This window comes from Lithobates pipiens, unplaced genomic scaffold (genome assembly GCF_037356315.1).
Source record: "Lithobates pipiens isolate NorthernLeopardFrog02 unplaced genomic scaffold, aLitPip1_a1.2 Scaffold_18, whole genome shotgun sequence".
NCBI lineage: Eukaryota > Metazoa > Chordata > Amphibia > Anura > Ranidae > Lithobates > Lithobates pipiens.
This window is the reverse complement of record NW_027507758.1, coordinates 159,001,858-159,020,408: the sequence shown is the minus strand read 5'-3', so window position 1 is coordinate 159,020,408 and position 18,551 is coordinate 159,001,858. Positions and strand designations below refer to the sequence as shown.

The 18,551-nt window shown below is 42.9% G+C and overlaps 1 protein-coding gene across 1 annotated transcript in view; it reads right to left on the bottom strand.

The window, feature by feature from the left end:
- LOC143987526 (pre-mRNA-splicing regulator WTAP-like) overlaps positions 1-18,551 on the bottom strand; it is a 94,556-nt gene that overhangs the window by 62,160 nt on the left and 13,845 nt on the right. Inside the window, exons 3-6 of the mRNA XM_077486309.1 lie at positions 7,079-7,270; positions 6,325-6,360; positions 6,164-6,219; positions 4,222-4,280 (exon numbers count right to left, since the gene is read on the bottom strand). Of these exons, the coding sequence (XP_077342435.1) occupies positions 4,222-4,280; positions 6,164-6,219; positions 6,325-6,360; positions 7,079-7,180 (253 nt within the window). The 5' untranslated portion in view covers positions 7,181-7,270. The remainder of the gene's footprint in view (positions 1-4,221; positions 4,281-6,163; positions 6,220-6,324; positions 6,361-7,078; positions 7,271-18,551) is intronic.

Genomic DNA, 18,551 nt, shown 5'->3' with positions numbered 1-18,551 from the left:
AGCTTCCAATATACACACACAAAAAACTGTAAATTAAGAATCCTTTTGGAAATATAAGTGTTTTATAAACAAAATGGAAAGTAAATAAACAGAGGAGAAATCCAAAATCAAATGAGTATTTGGTGTGACCACCGCTTGCATCAATCATTCCATGAACACTTGCACACAGTTTTTGAAGGAACCTGGCAGGTAAGTCGTTCATCTTGCAGAAATAACCACAGATCTTCTGTGGAGGTAGGCTGCCACAAATCCTTCTGTTTCTTCATGGAATCCTCAGACAGACTATAATTTTAAGATCAGGGCTCCGCAAGTTTAGGACTGCATTTCTGCAAATGGAGATTTGTTCAGGATCAATGGTGTCCTCAATGCAGAGAAATACAGGCAGATATTTATCCATCATACCATCAGGGAGGTGTGTGATTATCCCCAAATTTATTCTGCAGGACAACCACCCCAAACATACAGACAATGTCTTTAAGAACGATCTTCAGGATAAAGAACAAGGAGTCCTGGAAGTGATGATTTAGCCCCAAAAGAGCCATGATAAACATCATTGAGTCTGTCTGGGATTACATAAAAAGACAGAAGGATTTGAGGCAACCTACATCAGATGATCTGTGGTTCGTTCTCCAAGGTCTCTGGAACAGCCTAACTGTCGGGTTCTTTCAAAAACTGTACAAATGTACCTAGACAAATTGATATGGCTTTGAAGACAAAGGGTGGTCACACCAAATATTCAGTCGATTTGGATTTTTCTACCACTCACCTTCATTTTGTAAATTAATAAAACATAAATTAAAATATATAAAAAGCATTCTTACTTTACAGAATTTCTTCACACCTGCCTAGAACTGTTGCACAGTTCTGTATCTTTTTCGCAAGCTTATCTAGAAATACTGAAAAAAAACCTAAAACTATACATTTACTTTAAGTATGTATGCCTCAAGCAATCAAAAACAATTTTTAATGTTCATCAACTCATTTAATCCTAGGAATATAATGTGTTTTAATAAATATAACCTATTACCTTTGCTCCTCTGGGAGTAGTTGCATGGTGTGGCCAGTATAAATATTACTTAGTTTACACATGCCTGTATATCAAAACTTATAAGAAATGGATCAATTTTCCATGTTTCTCTAACTGCCATCACATGGGATAGGCAAAAATGTGATAATTAGTTGCAGTGGGCTGACTTTAAGCAATGCATGTTTTCCCAGTGATCACAAGACTGAAGTGCAGTACAGAAACCATTCATGGTCCTAGTATTTAACGCATGTAATACTACAGGTATGTGGAGCAGATGGCTTCTATGTTCTCATTCCTGAACTGTAGATAGGTACATACAAAAGGCAGACAGGCTAATGCCCATGCTGACCGCTCTCCAAATACAGGAAAACAAAACAGCGGAGGTGGTTATATTTGTGTTCCTGGATAAGGCGAGACATTCCTTGTTGCCAATTTGTAGACAAAAATGCATGATCAGCACACTGCAAAAGCTGAGCTCATTGATATGTCTAAATAAAATGCCTGCTCTTCCAAAATACAAATCTGAGCACAATACCCCTTGCCAATGTAAAAATGTTTTTAAATGTAGCCCGACAAAAAAGGTCAGAGTTCAAATTTAAGAGAGAAAAATAATAAATACTGCAAGTGGCAACTGCTCAAAGAAATTAAGGACATGGAGGGAATCGAGGTTTGTGGAGCCAATCTAATTCAGGGCAAACTCTAAAGCGCAATAAAGTTACCCTAAAGTGACCTAAAGGGCCATACACACAGGCCGAAATGTCCGGTTCAACAGAAACTAGCCAACATTCGGCCCATGTGTACATCAGCCAGGCCAGGTTCAGTCAAAGTGGCATGACAGAAAAGGTCTGCCGATCGGCACCCGATCAGTGCTCTCATTGTACTAACAATTGGATTGTTTGTACAGCAGCTCCTCCTTAGCTCTCACCAGGCTTTAGACTAAAGCAATCTTATCCTTAAAACAGTGCAAGATAGGTCGTAAATGACAAATCACTTACAGTACAGATTCTGCAGCTGCTTTTCTTTTGCCCAGGAGCACTTTAATCAATTGCTAACAGTCTCTGCTGAATGTCTCTAACTGTTCTTGGAAGACCATCAATGTACCCAGTAATCAGAAGCAGGAATAGGCACAATATGCTTAAAGTGACGCTATACTTACCTGCTCTGTGCAAGGGTTGTGCACAGAGAAGCCCCCAATACTCCTCTTCTGGGATGCCCCGTCAGCGCTCCTGGTTCTTTCCATTCATTGGGTGCCCCCATGGAGAACCTCTTTCCCTGGGGGACTGTACATACTCGATCGAGTCACGCTGCTGTGTCCATTGACACAGACAGCAGAACCTGTCTCCACCCCCCGCTTTACTGGATTTGATTGGCAGCAGCAGGAGCCCATGGCTGCTGTTATCAATCTGTCCAAGGAGGACAGACAACAGCTGGAGCTGCTGTGTACATGACTGGATTGGATGGGCTCAGGTAAGAAAAAAAGGGGGGGGGGGGGGAATCTGGGGGTAGCTGCAGCACAGATGTTAAATCTTAATGCAATAATAATAATAAAACGGAGTTCCGCTTAAAAATAAAATGTCAGCAGGTACAAATACTGCAGCCGCCGACTTAATAAAATGGACACTTACCTGTCCCATGGCTCGTCAATCCCTCCTTTCTGTGGCACCAGGCACGCACTGAGCATGGCACAAGGCACTGTGGCTGGCCAGGCAATCATCTGGGACCTGTGACGGGTCCCAGATGATTATCGAGAGGGAGGGGGGAGAGGTAATCTCCCTTATGGTGCCACGTGCATCGGGAGGAAGTGGGAGCGGGAACCCTCTTTACTGTTTTGCTTCATAATTTTACATTGTGCCAAGAAAACCATGGGAGACAGGTCAGCTTGATAGTGGAAGAGTAAAGATTTGCTGTATAAACGGAATAAAACAATATTGTGCAAATGCCTAGCGCTTTACCAACACTTTATTAAAGGACAAAGAGTACATGCTTACAAAAGCAAAAGTGGTATCAGCATTGCACGTGAACCAAGGAACAGAAGCACCTTGTACCTGATAGAACTCTTGTGGTTTAAGTGACTGCCAAATTACCAGCTGATGCATTTTTGGGGACGTACCTCGAGCAGGGTAGAGTTTTACTCTTAAAAAGAGGCATTCCCTTGAGCCACACGAGTTCCATCAGGGGCAAGACACTTTGGTTCCTTGGTTCACATACAATGCCGTTATTACTTTTGAGTGTATGTACTCTTTTTGTTCTGTACTAAAGTGCTGTTGATAATGCACTAGGTGTTTGCTCCCTTTTTTCTTTAAGTCGGTATTCATAGTTTCAAGATTCCCCAATCATAAAGTGTAAGTAAACCCTCCTAGCCTCTTCAGCCAAGGAAGCAGCCATCTTGGCCTCTGTTGAGTCTTCAACTGTCAAAGCTGCACACGTGTTCAGTTATGACACGTGTCATTGGAAGGTTTGATGGTTTGGTTGAGAGCGCAACCATTTAACAGTTCCATTTCCGGCATGTTAAAAATCATTGGGTTTACTTCCACTTTAGGAGGGCTGCATTGGCTTAATCCTCCAGTCTAGGCGTGCAATAACCATTATCTATCCTATCGCTCGGGAATCTTTTAGCGCTACAGTGCCAAGATTTTATCCTCATATGAAGATTTGCTCTGTTATAGGGAGAAGTTAGAAAATATTTATTGTGCTTAAGCTGTACTGTGACAAAAAAGGTTTTGTCTGGAATTTCTAAAAAAAAAAAAAAAAAAAAAAAAAAAAAAAAGTAATAATGGTAGTGCACTTCCAACTGTGCAAGTTTATTTAGGCACTGCATAGATGTATGCCTATAATGTGAGATTGCTGCCTCTGACTGCGTCTTATGAGATTTGGTGGTATCACTACTGTGCTGCTCATGATTCTTTTTTTGGAGGCTCCAACATAAAAGCTAGCACAGCACTACCTCTACCAAGATGGCTGCCTCCACATAACCACAGTACAGAACAAGGCATGGCAAGTCAGTAATGGGTGGAAAGGTTTAGCTGCTGGGAAACCACAGACAATACTAAACAACCCTTTGACTCTGCCTTTTTCGAGCACAGCTTTTAGGCTTCAGTTACCCTTTATACTTTAGTACAGGTCCACTTTACATTCGCTTCCTTTTCGCACAACTACAAAGATTGTTTTTTTTTTAACAAGACTTAAAAACTTACAATTCAGATCAGTATATTTGTTCTCCAGGGCCTGGACGTAAGCCTCATATTGCTTCCACCTATAGAGGGAAAGAAAAACGTCAGGTTTAAATTTAAGTAAACTGCCTCATGTCAATATAACAAAAAAAAAAATAAAATCGGCAAAAAGAATTCTGTGAAAATGTAGACAACCATTTTGACCTGTGGATTTGCCCGCAGTCCTGTTTCATGGCATTCACTCTAGTACATGATTCTTGGGGCAATTCTTTTGTTATTTTTTTTTTCTTTTTAAAAAGACATAGCTGCTGTCTCAGAAGACCATGCAAGCACAACATATCAAAAGCTAAAAGGTTTCAGATGCAAGTACAGTTGGTATTCTTCTTGGCCAAACTTGGAACATGTTTAGTCAGCTGTCTGCTGGGCAGAGTTAAACAGGCCCACTGGGCAGAGCTAAACAGGCCATAGACTAGTTGAAAAGTGAACGAAAATTCTTGGCCGTTCGTTTTCCATAGCATCAGTGTGCCAGCTGTGACACACAATTTTTGCGCAGCAATCAAAAATGTGATCCAACATGCAGGATTTTGTTTAGAAAAACAAATTAAACAATGGCACAATTGTACGTGCCCATTTCGTTCGATTGACAGAACGTTCAGTTTTTGACTAATTTATGGCTGGCCTTAGGGAGCACTGCCCAATACATAGACAAGGCAATTTGCCTAACGTCCTATTGCTTCAGTTCACACCACAGCCCTGCATTGATGTGCACTAAAAGTAGGACAGCTCCCAATTTTATGTGGTGCAGCTTGGTGCGACTTGCTGCAACGCATCACAATGTGCCGTGATGTGTAATGTTGACTAAAGGGTCATTTTTAAAAGTTTCAAAAAGTAATCCACGAGAGTTGCAACACATTCCACAGTCCTGGCACAATGAAGGCCAGCAGGCACAGTGTATATGGAGCATAACACAACCTCTGGTGTGAATGGCCCCTTATAGTGACAGATTTACATAAAAAATAAAAATAAAAAAAAAACACAATACACAAACAGCAATTTTTTTGGAAGACCACCAACCACAATATTGTTTAGGTGGTTTACTACTTGTTTAGCAGAGGCATGTGCAGGCACCTAGCTGTTTCTTCTATCTTCCTGAGAAAGCAACCGCTAAGGCCCTGAACCCAAAGAAATCAATATGTAAATGCAAACTTCTAGCTTCAAAAACATGCTTTTGTGTTAACACCCCCTGCGTGACGCTGCAAATCCCGCAAATCTTGCTGGATTCCAGGAGAGTGCTGCAGAGAGATGACGGAGCCACCGCATAGTAATGAATGGACTGACCGCAAAATGAATGCGCTACGAATTGGGAAATTATGTGCATGCACCACTGACATCACGAAAATGAACTGGATAAATTACAAGCAAACGGAGCAGGTTAGGAGACATCCACACACAGCAATTTGTACAGTGTTTACTAATGATTTCAATAGAGAAAAAAAGTTTATGGGGAAGAGTTTACTACCGCTTTAAAGGCGGAACTGATCCTAAAACGGGAAAACTACTTTTTTTTTTTATTAACCATTTTTGAGGGATACCTGCCCCCACCCCCTTCCACCTCTGTTTGCCTAGGTGAGCAGAGCAGAGGTTCACCGATTCCCCCTTTCCACCTCAACCTCTTGGGACACGTCGCAGGTCTAGGGAGACTGGGGGACCATTAAGAAAGCACAGCGCATCTTGTGCATGTGCAGTATGGAGCCGGCTGTGAAGCACCAGAAAGTCACAGTCAGCTTCCCACATCCAAGATGGAAGCACCGAAAAATCAGCGAAGAACCAGCCCAGGTAAAGACAGAGCTGGAACCCTGGGCTGGCGAGTGCATCTTTAATAAAATCTTACAGTATCTGTAGCGGCTGACTTAATTTTTTTTCCCCCAGAATGAAATTCCTTAAAGTGCCAAAGATTATTCTTTACCTTAGAAGTAACTCTTCCCTTGGTAAGACTTTAAAGTCTGCTTCAGAAAGGCGAACCTGAAAAAAAAAAAAAAAACAATAAAATATTAGTTTTAAACTGAAAAAAATAAAAATAAATAAAACCCACACACCACAATTAAAAACACACAAAGGTGAACTGACCTTTTTGGGAAGGGGTTCTTCATTGGTCATTGTGACCTGAAAAAAAAAAAAAATAAATAAAATAAAATAAAGATACCTCAGATTACTGAACAATGAAATCAGATGTTAATAAGGCATAATCAAATCAGACTTGAGTTCTAATCTTCAAGAAGGCAGACTGGAATATCCTCATTAGCCAGGTAACCCCCATTATGTGTACTACTGGAAAGGGGGGGGGGGGGGGGGGGGGACACATTCACTGTGCTCTGCATTAAGTGACGTTCATCTCACATGACAAAGCGGCAGGTAAACTAGATCCCACTTCCTGCTGTATACACAGTGCTAAGCACAGAAGTCTGACTAGAGATGTTTTTAATAATTACAGCTGTAATAAAACACAACAGACAGCTATATTTAACGGCATTGAGACATAAAATGGTTATAGTAAAAACACACATTTCTTTTCAAATACTTAACATAAGTTGTAACTCTCTGTACTCAGTCCTTACAACTCTGAAAAGTGTCACAATATCAAACGCTTTGTGTTCACGTGGAAAATACTATCTTTAAAAATAAAAAAAAATATCAGGCCAAAAAGTAAAAGTAGTATAAAAGGCCAAGTTCACCTTTTTAGGAAAGCCCCAGGGATGTTTAGCAAAGCCCTAGAAAATAAGCCCCACCCCCCAGACAGTAGTCCAGCTTCAGATCTACTGCTAACGGAGAGTGTGCACGATGCACGTGTCCTATAGGGAGGAAAAAACAAAACAAAACTTACATTAACCACTTCAGCCCCGGAAGGATTTGCCCCCTTCCTGACAAGCAAACTTTTTGCGATTCGGCACTGCGTCGCTTTAACAACTGCGCGGTCGTGCGACATCGTACCCAAACAAAATGGACGTCCTTTTTTCCCCCACAAATAGAGCTTTCTTTTGGCGGTATTTGATAGCCTCTGCGGTTATTTTTTGCGCTATAAAAAAAAAGAAGTGACAATTTGAAGGGGGGGAAAAAAAAGGCAATTTGCTTTTTGCTTTAATATCCCCCAAAAATATATATCTAAAAATTGATTTCCCTCAGTTTAGGCCGATATGTATTCTACTACATTTCCCCCCCCCCCCCCCCCCAAAAAATATCGCAATAAGCGTTTACCGATTTGTACAAAATGTATTGCCTTACAAAATAGGGGGTCATTTTATGGCAATTTTTAGTAATGGAAGTATTTCTGCGATTTTTATATCGTGACTGCCACATTGGACACTATTTTGGGACCATTGTCATTTATACAGTGATGAGTGCTATAAAACCACTAAGGGGCAATGAAGAGGTTAAGTGTGTCCTAGGGAGTGATTCTAACTGTGGGGGGGCTTCAACACATGACAGTGATCATCGCTCCCGATGACAGGGAACAGTGATCTGTCATGTCACTAGGCAGAACGGGGAAATGCTTTATTTACAAAGGCATCTCCCCATTCTACCTCTCCGTGACAAGATCTTGGGCACCCGGCGGACAGAGTCCGCGGTCAAGGAGAACGCGGCGGCGCTTGCAGTGCCGCTACTTAAAAGGGACACACATGTACTCCCCTTTTGCCCACCCGTGCCATTGTGATGATTTATATCATGCTGCGGTAGGGGAGAGGTTAAACAACATTCCAACATACACTATTTTCCTAAAATTGTGAACGTAGCCTATAACAAAATAACAATCACAATTAGCAAGTTATGGCAAAAGTGATTTAAATTCCCAGATCCTCTCCAAAAAAAAAAAAAAAACACACACACACACACACTAGTACACATGGGCCGAACGTCAGGCAGCATCAAACAACCGACATTCGGCCTGTGTTCTGTAGCCGGGCCAGCTTCTGTTGAAAAGGCACGATTGAAAAATGTCTGCCGACTGACTTCCGGTCAGCAGTCTCAGCCAATAGCTGAGAGTACTGACTGGAGAGTTATGGCGTGGCGGCAGCAGGGGAGATGGCTGTATTAATTGTTAGTAAAACGGCTCCTCGTGAGTCCGTTTTTTTTTCTTTTTTCATTCAGCCCCCTGAGGTGGGGGGGGGGGGGGGGGGGGGGGGGAAGAACCACCACACTCTAGCAGCGTGTACTAAGCTCAACACTGCTTATCCACATATTTTTACTGCCCATTAACCAAAGTGTAAATGAGGCTATAAGGGCACTTTCACACTGCCAGTGCCTGGGTTCAGCTGTAGAGTGCTGCTTTACCATCATTTTTGCAGCGCTTTTCGGCCGCTAGCAGGGTGATTTTAACCCCCGCTAGCATCCGAAAGGGTTAAAACTCTCCGCAAAAGCGCTTTGCCAGCGGTTTGTCTGCACTGCTCATCGATTTCAAAGGGCAGGGGCACTTTAGAAGAAGAGGTGTATTCATCGCTCCTACAGCGCTGCAAAGAAGCAGCTTGCAGGACTTTTTGTGACGCCCTGCTAGTGCAGTGCCCCCGTGTGAAAGCACTCGGTCTATCACACTGGGATTGCAGCTGAGCCTTTTTTCCCAGGTGCTTTACAGGTGCTATTTTTTGCACTAAAGTACCTGAAAAATGCCTCCAGAAAGGGGTCCAAGTATGTAACACTTTTCCCAAGACCAGGTCACACTTTTTTATATATATTCAAATCAGAGAGCAAGGGTTCTTCCTGCTTTAAAATGCAAGTATGGTGGGTTTTCCTTACAGTTCTATGTTTATGGTAGACGTTAACTGCTTCACAACCAACCGCGCGCAGTTATACTGCGACAGGTTGGCTCCCCTGCGAAAGCCGTTGTAGATATACATTGGCTTGCGGTCGGGCCGGGATAGCAGGCGCGCTCGCTGCACAGCGGGGGTGACCAGCACGCGCCCAGTCGGGAGCGGGAGACGCGGAACAGGGACAACTGTGTGTAAACACACACTTCCCTTTTCTGACAGGAGTGATAGATTGTGTGTTCCCATTAGCTAGGAACCACGATCCGTCACTTCCTCTAGTCAGTGCCCTCCCCTTTAGTAAGAATCATTTCCCAGGGAACACAGTTAACCCCTAGATCGCCCCCTAGTGTTAACCCCTTCACTGACAGTGAAATTTTTACATATTGATAGCATTGATTGCTGTATTAATGCCAGTTTACACAGCACTTTACAACATTAGGATATATATGCCATAAATCTATCCCCTATTTTGTAGACGTTATAACTATCGCGCAAACCAATATAGTACCAAAAATATGTAGAAAAATACATATCGGGCTAAACTGAGGGGAAAAAAAAATCAAAACCACAGGAGGCGAATACCAAATAAAAGCTGTGTGGGGAAAAAGGACACCAATTGTGTTCGAGTACAACGTCGCACGACCCTGCACAACTGTTAGTTAAAGCGACGCAGTGCCAAGTCGCAAAAAGTGCTCTGGTCAGGAAAGGGGTAAATTATTCTGGGGCTGAAGTGGTTAAAAGATATTTCAAGCACCCTGAGTTTTGAAACACTATTGGTTCACATCTTCCCGGCAGCTGCAGGTATCTGACTGATTAAAGAAGCCACAATTTGTCAAATGGCTTTCCCCATCCTCCCAGGAGAAGCATCTATTCCCACACCTGAGAATGCAAAACAGTAGCAGCCTCCAGGGATCACTGAATCGGCAGTATTTCAAGACACGGACAACCACAAAAGGCAAGTATAGCAACTCATAGACCCCTTTCAAATGGGCGCCTGTCCTCTCCGCTGTGGGAAATGGGATAGAAACGGACCGCCTGCCAGTTTCCATCCGATCCACCAGACGGATAAAAATGACCACCACCATCTGCCTGGTTTTTGTGGACAGGATCGGATAGCAGCCGGTGTCAGCTGACATCCCCCACTCTGAAAGGTCCGATCAGGACCACCTGAAAAACCTAAAATGCTAATATTTTATCCACAATAAAAACACACCTGGGTTAGATTTTCTACTTTCTGGATGTCCTCCCACTAAATGGATACAGGCATTATTCATTGTATATCCCTAGGGGGCAGGCTAAAGGCAGAACGATGATAGGAGGTTACATTGCTAAAAGCAAGGTCACCTTTTCAATTATGTAACGTGGTAGGAGGTCTACGCTTTGCAGCCCAACAAATTAAACAAAATTAACATTGTGATGATTACCCTCAAAATCATTAGCATAATTTTCTAGATGGCAAAGACAGCATTTTTGTAGCTTATCAGGAGTCAGACCAAAAGCGGTTTAAAGTCAAATCCTGATTTATTCCCCCTCCTGGTGCAAACAAACAGCTATGACGACAATATGAAAATTCACAAAACGCAAAAGATGGAAAGAAGCCTCCATAGGAAGTATATATGTTATGCAATGTGGCCTCATTTATCTAAATATAGATGAATTGCTTATGTTGTACTGACAAACATCCAATTTATTAACGCAATATACGTTTTTTTTTGCGTTTAACCACTTCCAGACCACCCAATAGCAGTTTTACTTCTACAGGGTGCCACCTGTGCGCTATATATCACACACACCAACACTGCGGGTGTCTCACTTCTGCTATCATACACAACAGAAGCTGATTGGCGAGTGTCGGGTACTCTATATCCACCGGCAGTCGCCGATCGTCAGGGAACGAAACACAGAACTGTGATCTGCCTATGTAAACAAGTTAGGCACACAGTTAAACATTTGGGACAATCAAGGGGTTAAAGTGGTTGTAAACCCTTACAACACACTTTGACCTACAGGTAAGCCTAGATTAAGGCTTACCTGTAGGTCCACGGTTTAGGAGATATTTGGCGAAAGACAGGCACCGCATGCGTGGGAGTGACGTCATCGCGGCTTTGCCGAATGACAGCAGCGGAGCAGCGAGACCCACCGAGAAGATGGATGTGCCGGACATCAGGGTTTACTTCCTCTTTAACCCCTTCCCAGCCACTGTCATTAATACAGTGCTTGTGAATATTTTTAGAACCAATAACCGTATTCGTATCACTGGCTCCCCAAAAAATTGTCATAAGTGTCCTTAAGGGCACTTTCACACTGAGACGATATAGCGGTGCTTCATCGTTGTTTGTTCGGCCCACTAGCGGGGCACTTTCAACCTTCCGCTAGCTACCGATGAAGGGAATGCTGCTTGCAGGACACTTTAACGCAGTGTTTCTCAACTCAAGAGGTCCTCAAAGCGGCCCAACAGGTCATGTTTTCCCTCAGATGAAACGGCTGTGGTAATTACTAAGGCAGTGAAACTGATCAAATCACCTTTGCAAAATAATGGAAAGCCTGAAAACATGACCTGCTGGGACGCCTTGAGGACTGGAGTTGAGAAACACTGCTTTAACACCCAAGCAAGTGCACCGGTCCAGTGTGAAAGCACTCAGGCTTTCACACTGGAGTGACAGGGGAGGCTCTTTACACTACAAATTAAAATTAAAGTGCATGTTGCCTAGAATTTGACAATCACCTTACATCTCTGCACTGCACTAAAGCACTTAGAGATACTTGAAGTGCGCATCCCTAAACTGCAGAGATTCGTCCTCCCATCAAACAATGGGGCACAATTCTCCTCCCACTACCAAAGAAGGGGTGAAATTCTTCAACCAACGCCAACAATGGGGCACAATTCTTCACTGACACCTAGGATAAAACTTTTCTCCTCCCTCTGATTACATCTGACGAGACCTCAAGTTAAAGTGCACATTGTCTGGAATATGACATTCATCACATATCCCTGCAATTGCTTCTCTCAACGACAGTAGCAAGATTCAACTCCACTAAAGACACCAATGAGGGGGCACGATTCCTCCTCCCACGTGCCCATTCTTCCCATATCAACCACAGGTACAAGATTATTTTTTACTTTCACAGATCACATCGACTCTGGGGCATTGTCAACCCTAACTGATCAATACTACTGGAGCATTTTCTACTGCCACTGCCTTGTCTCCCCAAAATCTAAAGGATAGTGAACTGGCCATTAGTTGAGAAAGTCTGAGGACCCATGGTCTAAGGGCTACTTCACACAGACGTGTCCGTGTACAGAGCCCGCTCTGCTCATAGGGGGGAATCACTCCGTCGATCCCGGCTGAAAAGTCAGATCACAGGTCTGTCTCGGCACACTGTGCAGGGACGGACCCGTCAGATCGCTGCTCTCCCCTACTGCGATCGGATGAGGATGGACCGCAGAGTCCGTCGTCACCCGATCCTCAGATGGATGGAAAAATAGGTTTTTCCCCGGTCACACTTTTTCGGGCCAGATGTCAGTGGACATGTCACCGCTGACACGGACGCTACATAGGTCTATGGAGTGTCCGTTCAGGTCCGTCTAAAAAACTGACAGTCCGTGTGAAAGAGGCCTTAGGCAGTTGTTCTCAACGCCTGTCCTCATGACTCACTAATAAGCCAGATTTTAAAGTATTACCTTGGGGAGATGCAAACTAGAATACTGCAATCACTGAGCAAATTATATTACCTGTGATTTTAGATAGATTTACCGAAAACCATATAATATGAGGTCAAAACGAAACGCTTTCAAATTGTATCCAAGTGAATATACTACACAATAATTGTTTGATTGGTTTGCACAAAAGTTATAGCGTTTACAAAATAGGGGATAGTTTGATGGCATTTTTATTAATATTTTTTTTTTTTTTACTAGTAACGGCAGCGATCAGACATTTTTATTGCGACATTATGGCAGACAGATTGGATACATACATATACAATGATCAGTGCAATTAAAAATGCATCGATTACTGTGTAAATGTGACTGGCAGTGAAGGGGTTAACCACTAGGTGCCACTGCAGGGGTTAAGTGTGTCAGAGTGATTCTAACTGTGGGGGGGGGGGCGCCTGTGTGTGACAACACTAATCACCGCTCCAGATTACAGGGAGCGGTGATCAGTGTCATTAGGCAGAACAGGGGAAATGCTTGTTTACATTGGCATCTCCCTGTTCTTGCTCTCCATGAGACGATCACTAGTATCCCCATGAAAATAGAGTCCGCAGGACCTGCAATCGCGCCCACAAATCTCTCAGGGGCACACGCGCATGCAACCTGCCTCTTAAATTGCACCATACAGGTACGCGATTCTGCCTTACGTGCCCTTCTGCCGCAGTATATCTGTGTGAGGTGGTCAGGAAATGGTTAATAACAGAATTTTAGTCAGGTAGATTGCATATTATTGTGCAAGACAGAAATAGAATGTTGTCAAGGTATAGGGTTGTTTATCTGAAACGATTTAGTCCTTTGTGCCCTGTGCACTAGCATAACAGCTGCTTCACCTAATTAATCTCTGCCGTCTAAACAGATACCTTCTAATTAGATACCGTGGCTAGAACACAAATGTGCAAAGAATTAAAAAAAATGATCAGCTATTATAATACCACTGAAGTTTCCATTATACACTACTGGTTACAAGTTTTAGAACAACCCCATTTTTCCAGTTTCTATTGAAATGTACGCAGTTTAATGTTTTAATGTACTCTGAAAATAAAGCATAAAACAAATAAACGATTGTACATAAAAAATAAAAAATAAAATGATGGAACCGTTTTCTTTAGCAAAATGTAATCCAACAGCTGAACACCCCGGGCATTCTTTCTACAAAGGAAATCAAATAATTGTTCGGAAAGTTCTTCCCAACACTGCTCTGGCCAGTCCATGATTTGAAGCTTACCGACTTGTTCTTTTCTTCAAAAGGTAGTCTGACACAGCCTGGAGGTAGGTTTGGGTCATCCTGATGTAGGTTGAACCCCTGACCAACTAAGGGTCTTCCAGAGAGTATTGCATGGTGCTGCAAGGGTTCCACTCTGCAAGTCACTGACTGGATCCAGCAAAATGAGCCCCAGACCACTATGCTTCCTCCTCAGCGTTTGACAGCTGGAAACACATATTGAGGAATCATCAGTTCACCTATTAGACGGCATACAAAAACCCTGTCTGATGAACCCAAAGATTTAAACATTTTTATTCATTGGTCCTCCTTCCTGGCAGGGGGGCACAGAGCTGGCTTGGGAACGAGCGAGTATGCACGAGTGTGCTCATGGCAACCAGCTTTCTATAAAAGGCACTCAGCAGAGTGGCGGGGACTCAAGAATCTGAACTGTTTTAGGCATAATCATTGCAAACAACTTTTAAGTTTTCATCTTTAGAATCACTTTAAGTTGATCAGTGTTAAGTTAGGCTTCAGGCTGTTGAACTGAGATGCCTGCCACGAAAAGCTATTGAATCTCAGAAACTTGTCTTCCGATTTTGTTGAAGCTTTGGGTCTGCCAGAACTCCTCCTGTCAAAGTTTCAGAAAGTTTACAAGTGCCTTTCGATGGTGGGAAACTGTACCACAAACGCCTTGGTCTTTCTAAAAAGGAAAGACCTACACTTTTAAGGGTCATAATGGTCTGTGTCGTCCAACTATTGCTTAAAGTGATCGCAAAGGCTTTTAATTTTTTTTTTAAAACACACGCACATACTTGCCTCCACTGTGCAGCTCGTTTTGCACACCGTGTCCCTGAACCTTGTATACTGGGGTCCCTCCCCGCATCAGATAACTCCCTAGGAGAACCGTCCGGGGGGGGGGGGGGGGGGTGCACACTCCCGAGTCCAGCATTTGCGTTCATAGACACGAATGTGGGACTCTAGCCAAATCAAGAGCCGGGAACCCCCAGGCAGAGGAAGAGCGCATCTCCGGCGTGTAAAATTCCAGGGATCAGGGGCTGGTCACTGCCAGATGCTTTTTCACCTTAATGCATAAAATGCATTAAAAGGTGAAAAAACACGAGGGTTTACAACTTTTCAAAAATGTGAGGGGTGTACTCACTTTTGTGAGATAGATAATGTAATGCCGGTGTGCTACCGTTTTGTGCAGGAAGAGTACTCGTTAGGATGCCAAGGTTTATTACCAACCTGGCGCAACCGCTAGCTGCTAGGGAGTGAGGGATAAGGTAGAGTAAAACTTCCAAGGCAAAAACAAGCATTGAAACCTTGCAGTGAAGTGGAGGCCCTAATGCAAACATATTTAAAAATTTCCCTGGAGTTCAGCGTTAAGTGTGCTTTCGAAAAACAGCAAGTCATTAGCATGGAAAGGTAGAAGTCATAAGTGTAAAAGCTTGCATGCCACTAGTAACAGCTAACCCTATAAAAAGTACTAAAGCTGTAAGGAAGTGCACCAACTGAGTGTTACGTGGCGGTAAATAAGGCATGGCAAACATTAGCGTCCACTAAAAAAAAACTGAACGGTCACATTACCCAACATTGTTTTTAGAATCCTATTCTGAAGCAACAAAGGGCTGGGTAATTTACTAGTAAAGGACAGGTTTTTGCACATTCAAGGCACCCCTCACCCGAAGGTACAACATAACATCAGGGACATCTGTCCTGTATGGGAGATGCACACATATGATCCCTATAGGGCCAATCCAGGAAACCCGGAATCTTGTTCAGAAGCTTGCATCACACCAGTAAGAGAAGCACAAGGGCCCCACAGTGATCCACTAGTGTGACGATACTCAAAAATTGTGGTTGGGAATGCCATAAAACTACCATAGACTTAGTTCAGCTGCCATTTATGAAAAACATTGGAAAAGATGCACAAAAAATAAAATTAAAAAGAAAATAAAAAAAGAGGGCCCAATGAATGAAACATATCTGCAGGTTGGGAATGTGTGCATAATAATTAACCCGCAGACAAAACATACTGCGCTTTAGCAGTGCCATTAAAGAGGAAGTAAACCCTAATGGGTTTACTTCCTCTTTCATTCCCTGCAAAGGCAAAGCATAATGGACTACTATGCATCGCATAGTAGTCCATTATGTGTCACTTACCTGACACAGGAGCCAGCGATGTCACCGCTGTCCCCTGTAGTCCGGCGCATCCATCTTTTCGGTGGGGTCTCGCAGCTCCGCCGCTGTTATTCGGCGGAGCCGCAATTACGTCACTCCCGCGCATGGGAGCCGACACGCGCGGCAGCTCCGTTGTTGGAAATGCTGCGCTCAGTGCGCCTGCGCGCCGCTGTCTACGGCGCATGCACCGTAGACAGCGGTGCCTGTCTTCGGGCAAATATCTCCTAAATCGTGTAGGTTTAGGAGATATTTCTTGGACCTACAGGTAAGCCTTAATCTAGGCTTACCTGTAGGTCAAAGTGGTTTGTAAGGGTTTACAACCACTTTAATTAATGGCACCCCTGCACAACGCCAAACACAGCACCCGGGACTTCTTTACTCACAGGTAAAGCAGCTTATTCAAACAAAATGAGCTTCTGTACCGTGACATACACACAATAGTTTGATCCTAGGGTTAAAAAAGTAATAAAACTCATGTACATATTACCAAATCCAAGTTACAACTACCAATAAAACCATATGGCTATTCAGTTCTGTATAGTACTTAATAAAAAAAAATAAAAAAAAAAAAAAATGTATATATAAAAACTGGTTGCTGCCTTTTTCGTTGCCATTCCTAACAAGTGCATCTTTTGACAAATGGTACTGGAGATGATGACAAAAATGCAGGGTGTAAATGGGCTTTAAAATATCTACAGAGGGTGTATAGATGCACAACAACTCCCTGCCTTTTTAACCAAAATAAACCAGTGCTCACCATTTTAAGTTCTAAATAATTCCTTGTCTAGGAAAAAAACCAAAACAAAAAAAAAAAAAGCCTAGTACACGCGGGCCGAATGTTGGGCTGCATCGACCGGTTCAATAGAAACATGGCCGACATTCGACCCATATGCAATGGAGTCAGGTGGGCTTCTATCAAAGGGGTGTGACCCAAAAGGGTCTGCCAATTGGCTACCGATCAGCACTCTGTTATGGGGAGAGAATGGGGGTCCTCCTGTCAAAAACACAATACAACAGCAGGGGAGATTGATGTACCAACATAAGATAGTTGGTACAGCGGCCTTTCAACCCTTAGGGTTGAAAAAAGAAATACTGGTGTGCACTCGGCTTCAGGCTAGTCTAATGGTTTATTACTTTATGTAGAAATATGAAGCAGGGTTTAAACACTCAGAAACAAGTTGCTATACAATCCCATATAAAGGCCTCATGTACACTACAGCTGCTAAAGTGAAGTTTAGGAGCAGTTGGGCGTTTTTGTTTTTTTCAGCAGCCCCTGAACTCTCCTCTGTTATCTCATGATCTTCTCATGTGTAGAGTTACAGTCGTTTACAGTAGTTTTATGGCAATGGATGTTATAGTTATGTTCTTAATAGCAGAAATATCACATTTAGGAGTGTAGTTTACTAGCATTTCAAAGGCAAATGCTTGTAACCGCAGTAAACTGCGTTTAGAGGAGTTTTTAAAAAGGGGGATAAAATTGATCCTTTTTGAACATATAAAAATAGTTAAAAAAACAAATTTTCACCACATGCTGTTGCCTGCATTAATGGATGAGTCCGGTAGCAACAAACTCGGGTCTACTCACACAATTTTCTATGTCTTCAGAGCCTCAGTAACATCAAAAAGCATCAAAGCGTGAAAAATCAAGGGCTCAAGCTTACAGAAATAAAGGCTCAAATGCCTGTAAAAGCAGCTTTTTTTCTGAGCTGTAAGCGCCATTCATATCTTGGCGTTTGGAAATCGCCGCTATTAAAAACAGAGGCAAACTGCGGGACGCCATGGGATCCTCATCACTTATAATGGCACGATTTTGCCACAATTCATCATGCAGCAATCGCTGTAAAATCACGGCAACAGAATCGAGGTATGCCCGTTGCCCAAAAGTTCTTGTACTTCTTTTGGGCGAGAGGCTCCTTCAATTCTGTTTGCGTGATTTTACCGCGATTGTCGCCCAGCAAATCACGACAAATTCTTGCTGCTATCAGAGGGCCATAGGAAGTGACGGGAATCGCACAGGCGTCCCACAAGTAGTCGCCATTTCGAATCGCAGGCCGAAGCATGGTGATTCAGAATGGCAAGATGTGAACAGAGCCCGAGACTTACTCTATCTTTATTCAAGCTAAGTGATCCTCCCATTTTCCTACCAAGCATAGCTTACAATTGGACACCAAGTAAGACTGCCAGCTATAACCAGTCTTGCTTTTTGCTAAAGAAAAAAAAAAAAAAAAAAAAAAAAAAGGGACCACAATCAAAAGATACAGCATTCTGATAACTGTACAAAACAGCATTCAGTATTCTTTTTTTTTCTACTTAAGCCTACATTTGTATGCCAATTTACTCTAGGAAGCTGGCTAGCAAATATTTAAAAGTTATGCCTCATACACACTGGACATTTTTACAGCTGCTGTTTTTTGGCGTCAGACATTTTTTTCTACAGTCAATAAAACCTCCATCATGT